Genomic DNA, 10710 nt, shown 5'->3' with positions numbered 1-10710 from the left:
CAGCCTTAAGTCCCTTATCTAAGTCAGAGGGTCGCTTGAGAAGACGGAAATTTGGCAGTTGAACGAAGTAGGGCTGGAGGCAGAGAGCGAGTCAACGCAGGAATGAAAAACAGCGAGTACTCATGCAAGCATTCATAGCTGCCCGCGACGCCGGACTCGCGCGCGGTGGGTCACGGTACCGCCACATAAGAGCCCCCGAGCACACGCATGACTGAAGAAAATTGAAAACTAAGGTCGACAAAAGGACATATTAATACATGGCTTTGAGGGGAATCCTCAGTTATAGAGGCACAGGAAATGAACGTACGGAACCAGGAAGGCGGCAGCAGCTTCTAAGGGAGACGATGTGGAACAGTTGGCGGGCAGCGCGCGCCGGAGGGCGAGTTCAACTGTTCAGCGGCAGAAGGCAACAGCGGTACAGGTCGGATGGCTCGCGGTGGGGGGTGCACGCGGCATCTAAGCAAATTGAAAACCTTTGTGTAAAGCTCATGTCTCGAAAAAATTCAGCGGTGTGCAAGCCTCAACGTGTTACATCCCCAAATGTCCACGCTAGCTCCGCGGTGATCGCTTGCCGGTGTGGCATTCAGTCGTCCGCAAGACAGGGGGGCGAGCAGTGGCATGCGTAGAGGGCTGGAAGCCTGGCACAGCAGCAGCGGAAAGAATTCGCAGTCTAGGTGCGATGTGAGGGCAAAATGCGTTTACGTTTTGAGGACATTTTGCCGCTTTGTTGGCCGGATTTTGCGATGCCTTCCTTGATCCCTTGACTCTCCAGTCCAGTGCGGCGGGCAAATGCGTGAGTCTGGGACAGCAGACCAGTGATGACGACATTGGATCCGAAGAGGACGACTTATCCGCTTCTTGTTCTGGTACACGGATCGAAAGGCGTTGAATGTCGAAAACCCAGATAGCACGCAAACCACTCCGAACTTGTCGATCGTGGCCGCATCCGCGCGCTAAGCTCTGTTGCCACCCCCCTGATGATTGACTCACGAACCACTACCCCGAAGGCACGGCCTTCATGCCACTCCTCATGACCTCATCTCTCTTCGGCCTGAGAGAGAGGCTGCCCGAGATTGAACGACGGAGATAGTTGAGACGCCAACTGTCGCATTTGCCGCTATCCCCTGTTCGGGGTGTGTTCAGCGCACATGGTGCCACGCCCGCGCACGCTTCGGCCCAAAGAACACGTTGAAATGTGTGCTTGCAGACGGCGTGCCCTATGATAGTACTTAATGCCCAGCACACTATACTCTACGAGATGGGGCACAGCGAAAGGATCCCTCTAACCGTCAACTGCCACCGCCGGCGCACGCTTGTGGGTGACTGCGGCGAGTGTACAGACAAGCTAGAACCGTACCGCTCTTTTTTGCGGCGGCAGTGGATTCACACCTGCTACACAGAAGGTTTCGACTCCAACTATAGACAGTGCATCGTGCTCGCAACCGTTATAGATGGGTTTTAAAGCCGTTCTTGCAGCCGTTTCTTGCGGCTGGTGCGTTACTGCGGTAACTGCGTCCATTCCGCAAGCACTCGAAAAGTACACACCGCAGCATATGGAGGTTGTCGGTGAGAGAGACCCTTCCAAGGACTTTCGGCCGTTGTACAAGATTTCTGCGTAATGACAGATGTGCTTCCTAACGACTTCGGACCCGCCGGTAACCAGGTCCATCTAGGGACCGGCTAAGATTAGCGCATGTTCCATATTTCCACTCGGCAGAAGTGAATCCACTGGAGCCCACTGCTCCGGAAGTCATTCCTGCGTCATCATTCCAGGGGCCTGTGCCTCTTGGCAACTCCATTGAGCAGCTACTGCGGGAGCCTGCGAGGTTCGGAAGCTCAGAGTTTTACACTAAGCAGAAGATGGTCACGTATCTCAACAGGGTGAGTCAGAATTTTACCATTGTGGGCAAGGGCCCCTCTGTAACGTTCTCAGCAGTTTGAATCTGTAGTCGGAGGGAACACTGTCATTTTCCAGGTTTGTTTAGTTCCCAAATAACCCTGCGGTCTTTGTGGCACGAGAACACCAATTTCAGTTGGACGCATGATTTCCGTGACTTCAAGGATTACTGAAGCACGCCTCTAAGTGCGCGGACGCCGAGACGCTGACCAGACTGAGATTGGAAGTTCGAGCTTCTCCGCAGTCGTGTCATTGATGCCATTTCAAGCCAAGGTTTGCCAACAGCATGCGGCAGCAACACGGTGACACGGGCAGCTAGCCTTGTGAGGACGCTTGCTATGGAGCTATGCAACTCTACTTGCATCGATAAGCTGTTTCGTTCCTCGGTATGCCACGTGGTGACAGTAGCACTAGACGACGAAAACGTCTAGTGTTCCAACGGAAAATCGTGAAGCAGAAGCCGAAGGATACAGAGGAAAGCACGAAACAAAGTGGACACACGCAAGACAGCAGGATGATCTAACAGCAGTCAACCTGCGGTGGTCTGCATCAGTCACAGCTGTATGATGCAGTGGCGAGATTAGCTATAACTCTTGCTTGTCGAAAATCAGAGAAGCTTGTGATATGTTCAATGCAACAACTGAAGGCCGGCTGCTCTCGCGCGGGGCGTGCGGGACCACGCGACCGGTGGCACTGCTGCCCCCCTCGGGGCGCTTTTACGCTGCTGTTAATCTCGGCGCAGTATAGAGCGCAGAAACTGCACACGGAGGAAGTCGAGGATGAAGCTGCCACGACTGCGAGAAGCCGACAAGAGGAAAAGAATGCGCCGGGCGCGACAGATGGCGAGAAGTGCCGTGACTGCATTTCCTTTGTCGCCGGGCGCCGGTGTTAATCTTGAGAGGTCAGGCAAGTTACCATGCAAACGCCAGACTGGCTCAAATGAGTCACAGATGCCGCTCGAATTTCCACTGTAGCGCGTCAGCCCTTCAGTCCATATTTGCCGATGAAATCTACAAACCAAAACGTCAGCAGGTGACCACACTGCTGTCCGCTTCTGCTGTAACGCTTTCGTGTACAACCGACTTCTTGCACCGCGACAAGAGTGGCTACTCCACAGCGACATTGCCCCTTCCAGAAGGGGGCGGACTGTTGGGGACTTTGTTGCGTGCCCTCGCCTGTGCTGTCCTACGTCGAATTAGATCACGAAGGATCATAACTAAGAATACGTCGAGTGGACATTAACATTAGAGCAGTGACGCTGATAGCCGAGATGTAAATATAATTCCCAAGGTGTGCGGAAGGGAAACCCCGGCAAGTCCTGGAATCCAGACAGCATCTCCAGCGAGGGAGACCGGGGGCGCATTAGACTGAATGTCCGTTGTGTTAGTAGGCAGGTCCCTCCCAGCCAGCGGTCGGTGCCCTTGTGCGCTACGTGTGTGGTTTCCTAGACAGTGTTGGCGTTGGTCCGGAACTGCTGGTTCCTGCACACCGCCGCACAGCCGGCAGTTCAATGGGGCTTGCAACAGCCACTGAGGCGATCATCGGATCTGGATTACGACAGTACCGCTGTCAAACACAGTTCCGCCGGAGATACATTTTTCTCAACTATTTCACCCTTGACGGTAAAGAGTTTGAGGGCACGGGTGCGGTCGCTTAGAGTTGGTGAGCAAATGCCAAATACATATCTCAAATCAAAACAGTCACTGACATTTCTGTTCCGCCAAGATGAGCGCAGTGCCAAAAAGACGATTCAGACAATGTCACTCATACACTTGCCCCCAAGCAAAGGGTGGGTTGCCCAGTTGCAGACGGACAGTCGGGCGCCAGATACGTGGGCGACTCCCCAGCAGCGCATGGCCGTTGAACAGCGCGGAACATGGGTAAAGCACAAGAATGCAACAAAGACTTTCGCAGAACAAAGACCTCGAAGATTCTTCTTGCGTACAAAAAGCGAAGAGCCGTTACCGCAGCCGGTGTTAGGAGACCCGCACGATGCCCGCTGCAAAAAGACAGCACCGGAGAGCACAACTAACTTCCTGCATTGACATGCGGAATCGTTGTCGTCCACTACACCAGAGAAGAGTCAGCCATATGCAGACGGGTGAGACGCCACTATTTGAGAACGTTGGACGGGCGAGCTCCAGAATGGAATTCACTTTTTCCTCTAAATCAACTCACCTGTAGAACGCCTCGATGCTGAACATGAGAATAATCCCGCAGCAGTCAGGCGTGAACTCGCCAGATTCCGCCAGAAGCGCGAGCTTTGCGACAGAATCTGGATTAGCGTCTCCTAATTCAGCGTTCGCGCAATCCTGCGCTCCACCTCCTCCGGTCAGCGGCGCAGGGATACAGGGCCACGACCGCCTCGAGGGCAAGACACTCATCATCACCTTCTCGCCCAGAGCCCCCATCGTCGGGGTCTGAACTCACACAAAGATACACGTGTTCACCAACCGATCTGTGTCCCCTTCCGTCCGACCCCGGCACACCGCCTCTTTGGTCCAGCTCCTGGCGCAACCCTTTCAAGGAAACGGCGCTCCTCACAGGAAGCAAATCTCCGTAGCCACGCCCATCCACCCCCCCCACCCTTCCCCCCCCAACCCCGGGCGCGGCCTCACCTTCTTGAGGAACCGCAGACTTCCCTTGGTCCACAGCATCGTCGAGAGCATAGAGGCAAGCGCGTCGACGTCGGCGGCTCGACGCCCGCGAGTCTCCTCGTCTGTGCCGGCGGCCGCCGCCACGCAGTCTAGGACTTGGTATGTGCATCGGCAGGCGTCGCCCCCTCGTTCGCTGCAAGCACTTTGACGCTTCGCAGACGGCTGTGACCCGCAGACCCTTTCCAGCTTGAAGACGATGAGGTAGCTGCAGCGAGGCAGACAAAGTGGCACAACGAAAGAGAGTGAGATGAGCCTTCTGAACCCTCCTCAGATCGTCAGCGATCGCCCAGTGTGCGCAAATACATCCCGACCCCTCCACGATAACCTCCGCATCAGTCGACATCTTTCAGCTGAAGACTCACGCAGTGAACGGCCCGTAGAGAGGGATCAGTAGGTGCGCCTCCGTCTCCGCATCCCCTGGCGCACTCTCCACTGCCGACGCCGTCAGGCGGTTCCACAGGCGCTGAAAATGTATCCCCTGAACACGCCAGCAAACAAGACACGCAGCGCGCGCGTCTGAAGCACGGTACGCACTCACGCAAGGGAAGAAACTCATGGTCTACTTGCTTTGAGTCTCTCATAACCTTCTACGCGACCCGAGACTAGGACATTTCCTCCCCACAGACCGGCGCAAGAAGGTCGCCGGTCTACACGTGGGGTAAGGCGCGCCATGTAGGGCGTTGCGACCCCGCTCTCCCGGTGGAAACAGGCTAAAGAAGACTGCAAATCGAAATTGAACATTCTCGACAGACAGCGAGGTGTAAACACAAGAAACTTACAACGTCTTGAACGAGCTGCAGGACCACTGTCTGCATGCGAGGAGACTGCGGATCCACGATTCCGTCGGGCACATTGACCGCATCCAGGCAGTGAACAAGCGGCTGCAGAGCAAAGAATCCATCGCAAAGAAGGACTCCGACAAACCCAGCTGGCGGCTCACAATTCCGAGCATAAAACACTGCACACCTCCGACGTGTTTGGCTTGAAACGAGGAAGCAAAATGCCGCATTTGGATCTGCTTGCTGACGGGAACTGTCTGATCACCCGAGGCAATGCCTCACGACGCTTCGCACGTTAACGGACCTGCCCGATCGCTGGACGGCGCGCCGCCTCGATCTCCGCCGCCGAAAGCCTGCGAGACTGCGAGGCGCGGCGCGGAGAGGGCTCCTTTGAACTCTGGACCGCGAGAAAATCCATCGTGTTGAGTGTCGCCGCCAGCATGTCTATACACTGCAGCCGCACACCACACAGAGACGACAGAACGGGAGAGTGCCGCAAGTCGTTCACAATTGTTCCCAGACAACTTGCTGTGGAATTCCAAGCACTGTGTGAATTGTTTACAAAGGCAGTAACTGCAAGTCACAACGGCCCCCGACCCCCCGCCCAGCGACGCAACACCCGGGCCTCCAGTGGCCCTCTCCACGCGGAGACTACGGCCGCGCCACACCGGCGAGGAGTGTCTGGAGAGGTGGGAGTGTGTGGTCGCGCGACACCGTGCGACAGGCCACGAAGGCTGCCTGGAGTCTCGCCCCCCTCCACGCGACTCGCAGGGCTCACACCAGCCACCTGTGCGTTTAGATCTTGAAGGTATTTGTTTACCGGATCCAAGTTCTCTTGTGCTTTTCACGGCGGTCGCGTTGAGTCTGGATCCGGTAAACAAAAAGCTTCTCTCGAGCTCGCCCTCGAGCTCGAAAGAAGAAGCCTGCGAGGGCGCGAAGCGACCTGCCGATTGGCTTCGCATGTCTTGCCCCACTGCCCGTCTGCCTGCTCGCTTCTCCCCTGAGGCTCACCTCGATCCGCGGCGTCTGACCCGGAAAAAGGGACGCCAGCGTCTTCAGAAACGCTTCAGAGAGCATCGAACGCCGAGAAACCAGGGCGCCGCCGAGCTCCCTCTCGACTTCTTCCACGAGCTCGACCGTCCTGGGCTTCGCGGCTCCGGCAGCGCTGGCGCGGCGGGGCGGCGCCTTCGCCGCTGAGTCGGCTGCCTCACCACACAGTGCTTGCAGCGCAAGCTTCCAACCCTTGAGTTCCTCTGCCTCATAGACTGCCTCGCCCAGAAGCGAGACCCAGAAGCCAACACCGGCCTGCGCCTGGCGGTTCGCCGCGTCTGCGAGATCCGCGGCCGCGGCGTCTACTGGCGTTCGCTCGACTACCCTCCAGAGCTCGGTTCCGTCGCCGAGAGTCCTGACGCGAATGAATTCTCTCTCCACACGCGGCGCTTTCCCGCTCTCCTCGCGGCTCTCCAGCAAAGACTCGTCCTCCCCTGCGCCGCCCGCGGCGGCCTTCGCGGGGGGCGCTCGGCTCTCTGCGGCAGGAGGAAGCGAACAATTAAACGGGCTCGCGATACGAAGGCAGGCGCGCACGAGCTCGCGCGTCCTGCTGTCTAGACGCCGCGCCCGTTCGACGGCGCGGCCGAGGGCGAGGCGGGCCTCCTGCGGAAGGAGACGCCAGGCGTCCAGCCACCCCGCGCCGATCTGCGCTTCCAGCAGAGAACTTGCACTCAGCTGTCTCCGCTCGCGCCACGTCTCGGGGGCGGGCGTTCCTTCGCCTCCTTCCGCGCGTCCGCCTTTCACGTAGAAGCGCAGCGCCGCGAGCGAAGAGCCGCAGGCCGGTGTGTCTGCGAACGAGAGGAGCCCTGAGTCCGGGCCCCACGCTGTTGCGCGGGACGAGGCGATGACGCACTGGAGGTGTCTCAAGGTGTTTAACATGAACGCGAAGCTCTCGAGTTTTTCCCGGTGATCCAGCACACAGGCGTTGAACGCAAAGAGAAGGCCTCCACGCTCAGTCCGCATGAGGCCCGCGGACGTCCGTCTCTCGCACGCCTCCGCACGAGTGTCGCCGCCGCTCGCCCCTTCCGCATCCACCTCTTCAAAACCTCCAGAAAGGTTGCTTCTTCCGCTATGCTTTCCGCCGCCAAGATCCTTGCCTCCGTTTGCCAGCTCCTCTTGGCTCTTTCGGAGACTCATGTCGGCGCCCAGGGCTCCACTGGAAGCCCTGTCCGCCACCGGTCGGGAATCCGTCGAGTGCGCCTCCCCCGAACCGGTCGGCGACGAGGATTCAGGTTCAGACGCGCCGCGGCACTCGGAATCCGCGGCGCTGGCGGCGTTTGAGAGCAGGCCAGAGTGAGGCGTAACGACAGCCCTCTCGGCAGGCGCAGACATCGGAGGCGACGACGCCCCGGTGCTGTTGTCCCCCGGATTCGCTCTAGCCTCGCCTTCGCGCGCCACCTTGTCTCTGCCTGTCCCTTCACTCTTGGCTTCTGAGGAGACCTCACTCTCGTCCGCGTAGATTTTTACCAGTTCGTCGAGAGATCGCGTCACTTCCGCGAGGATGAATCGGCGGAAGAAGAACGGTGACAAAAGGACTTCGCTTTGCTGAATCTCCAGGGCTTCAACGACTCCCACAGCGCGCATCGCGCCCGCAGCGTCCATACGCTCCTCTGCAGCGCGAGCCAAGGCGCGGTCACCGACTCCTGGGTTCCTGATTCGCGGATCGAGACCGTAGTCCGCGTCCACGAGACTCGAAATGTACCTTTGTTTAACAAATCCCTCCAGGTCGGATGCAAGAGGAGCGCCCTGCAGGAGCCAAGCGTCGCGCGGCTCTGCGTCGTTGGCCGAATAGCTGGCATCCACGCCCCTTTCCTCTACACTCGCAGCGAGGAACCTCTTCGCAGCGGGTGACTGAGGTGGCCAGAAGCCTCTTTTTCCCCCCCCTGGCTGGCCTTCGGCACGCTCACTGCGCTCGCTCAGGTCGTCGTCAAGTTCATCTCCTCTGCCGTCGCTCCTAGAAGAAAAGCCGAGACGGAAGGGTGGCGCAGAGGATTCAGCCACTTCACCTGATGTCGGGCTAGCGCCTTCTGAAGAGTAGGCATAAGACCCCGCCGTGTGACCGCCTCGAATCGCAGAGGAATCGTCTTCTCGTCTCTTGCCCTGCACCAAGGTCTTCAGCCACCGACTGGCGACCGCAAGCGGGCCTGCGGCGGCGGCTTCCTCTGAGCTCTCCTCAGGCGTCCGTGCACCCCAGGAGGCGCCCTCCGGTTGGTCTCGGACTTCGTTGTTGGCAGCAGGCGCAACGCTCGACGTGTCGGAGATTCTGCCGCCCCAAATCTGACCGCCGGCCCCCGCGGGCCCCAAGGAAGCCCCGTCTTCGTCCTCCTCCTTCTCGCCCCCCCCCACCGGGCGGTGGCCTGCGCTCGCCTCAGTGCCGTTCCACGAAGTCATTCCTGGGGAGGCTGCGCCAGCCCCCTGCAGAAGATCCGCCTTCACGAACCGAGAGATGGGCGCCCGACTCTGCGCACGCAGCGAAGACGCCACCAGCGTCAACCCGTCGCGGCGTTGCCCCTCCCGTCCGCCCCGGGCGCCGACAGCCTCCACGTTCCCCGAAGCACCCGCAGCCGTAAGCAGGCGCCGATACGGACGAGGGCGACCGCCGCCCGTGGCAGAGGCGGAAGGCACTCCCTGCACTGAAGAGACCGACAACGGCGTCAGACGTCGGGAAGCGACAGAAGGAAGCGAACTCGTTGTCGAGCCGAGAGACGGCCCCAGGTGGCGGCCCGCGCCCTCCTCCCACGCAAGGCCGATGCTCGGGGTGCTGCGACGCCCACGAATGCACTGCGCGCTCCACGATCCCTCGTTTTGACCGTGCCCAGCCGACGAAGGCCCTGAAGCCGGAGACAGAAGATCAACCGGACGGATAGGCGCCGCGCGCGGCGCAGGCGACCCGCGATCGAAACTGGGGGACGCGCCCGGCGTGTAGAGGTGGGCGTAGACTTCACCCAGAGACAGCTGGCGTTGCTGCTGACGTCGCTGTTCAGCGCGCACGCGACGCGCAAAGGAGGGAGACAAGAGAGCGGATGCAGCGGCGCCCGAGGACGCCGTCCCCACAGAGGCAAGCCCTTCGCTCGCGGGCCTCAACGGGGACGCATGCGGCCCACGCCCTGAGAGGCAGTGGCGCTCTAGCGATGAAGCGTCCTTGAGGGCAGCCCGTGCAGAGGCATTTGCACCAGCTGCCGCGTCGCCACGCTCTCCTGAGGCTCGCAGCAGCGCCTGACCAGACAGCGACGACGTTCCTCCCAGACTGCAACGCTGAACAGCATAAAATGCAGAGGAGTCTTGCGCAAGAGACGGGGAGGCTTCAGAATACTGGGCTGCGGGCTCGGCGGCTGCGGAAAAGACGGCCCGAGTGGCAGCAGACTGGAAAAAAAGCCTTTCGGGGCCGCTGCTGGACATCTGGCTGCGTCGAGACGTTTCGGTGGAGTGCAGTTCAGAAATCGCTTCACGCGCGTCATCCAGGCCCCCGCCGGCGGCGTGCCCCATGGCGCCCTGGAAAGGGACGCGTTCGGCGTGATACTCTTGGTTCATGACGGAGGGAAAGAAGCAACTGAGTACCAGCAATTCTCGAGAATACGTCTAACGAGCCCTATGGAGGCTCAACAGTGGATCAAGAATGAGGGGGGCAAGAAGAGTGCTAAGGGACCTGAGGCAGAAAAAGCAAGTCGAGCCGTGGGCGGGCCGCTAGACCCACGACGTGCCCGCTGAAGAGCGGCGACTCTCGTCTGCCGTTGAGAAAAGCCTCATAGACAATTAACAATTGAACGCCGGAAGCACCGAGTCCACAGGAGGCCGTGCGCGCGGTCACTGCGCACCGTTGCCGCACCGGGATTCACCAGCGGCGACGCCACGGCGTAACCCGGCCGGTCTCACGTGTGCGTGTCGAGAGCTACGATGCATGGCAGAGAGCGCTCCGAGATGCGATAGGATGTATGCAGAGATTTCGCTGTCCTTCACCCCAGGGACCTTGCTGTGGGTAAATTGTTGAGCGGTGCGCCGCAACCGCCCCCATGCAGCTGGAGCGGGATTTCCGCCGAGCACGAAGGCTAGCAAGCACTCAGCGATGACAAAGATGAGTTAACTGTGGATGGTACGCTACGCACACCCTCCGGAGCCTTTCCGGACGAGCCGAAAACCCTGCAGATACCCGAAGAAACTCTACGAAGAATGGTCCCCCCTCGGTAATCTCAGTGGGACAAAAGGCAGCGAGCGCGTGCACTGCCTCGGCGACTGCGCAGGCCACCGACTCCCAAAACGGGTGGCAAGTGAGGTCAAAACGGCTCAGATCTCCCAAACAAACAAATGCGTCGACTCAGAGAACGAAAAC

The 10710-nt window shown here is 59.5% G+C and overlaps 2 protein-coding genes across 2 annotated transcripts; one reads left to right on the top strand and one right to left on the bottom strand.

The window, feature by feature from the left end:
* Window positions 1-1451: 1451 nt before the first annotated feature.
* BESB_055660 (uncharacterized protein) lies at window positions 1452-2789 on the top strand (the record flags this gene model as incomplete). The annotated part of the gene is made up of 4 exons (XM_029364001.1): window positions 1452-1455; window positions 1626-1655; window positions 1718-1881; window positions 2640-2789. 4 exons carry the CDS (start codon window positions 1452-1454, stop codon window positions 2787-2789), a joined length of 348 nt encoding a protein of 115 aa, XP_029219924.1.
* Window positions 2790-3661: 872 nt separating this feature from the next.
* BESB_055650 (uncharacterized protein) lies at window positions 3662-9914 on the bottom strand (the record flags this gene model as incomplete). Its single annotated transcript, XM_029364000.1, has 7 exons — window positions 3662-3896; window positions 4076-4317; window positions 4516-4759; window positions 4917-5032; window positions 5334-5435; window positions 5638-5784; window positions 6345-9914. 7 exons carry the CDS (start codon window positions 9912-9914, stop codon window positions 3662-3664), a joined length of 4656 nt encoding a protein of 1551 aa, XP_029219923.1.
* Between the last annotated feature and the right edge of the window lie 796 nt (window positions 9915-10710).

This window comes from Besnoitia besnoiti, chromosome IV, assembly GCF_002563875.1.
Source record: "Besnoitia besnoiti strain Bb-Ger1 chromosome IV, whole genome shotgun sequence".
Taxonomy (NCBI): Eukaryota; Apicomplexa; class Conoidasida; order Eucoccidiorida; family Sarcocystidae; genus Besnoitia; species Besnoitia besnoiti.
This window is presented reverse-complemented; position numbering and strand designations above follow the sequence as displayed.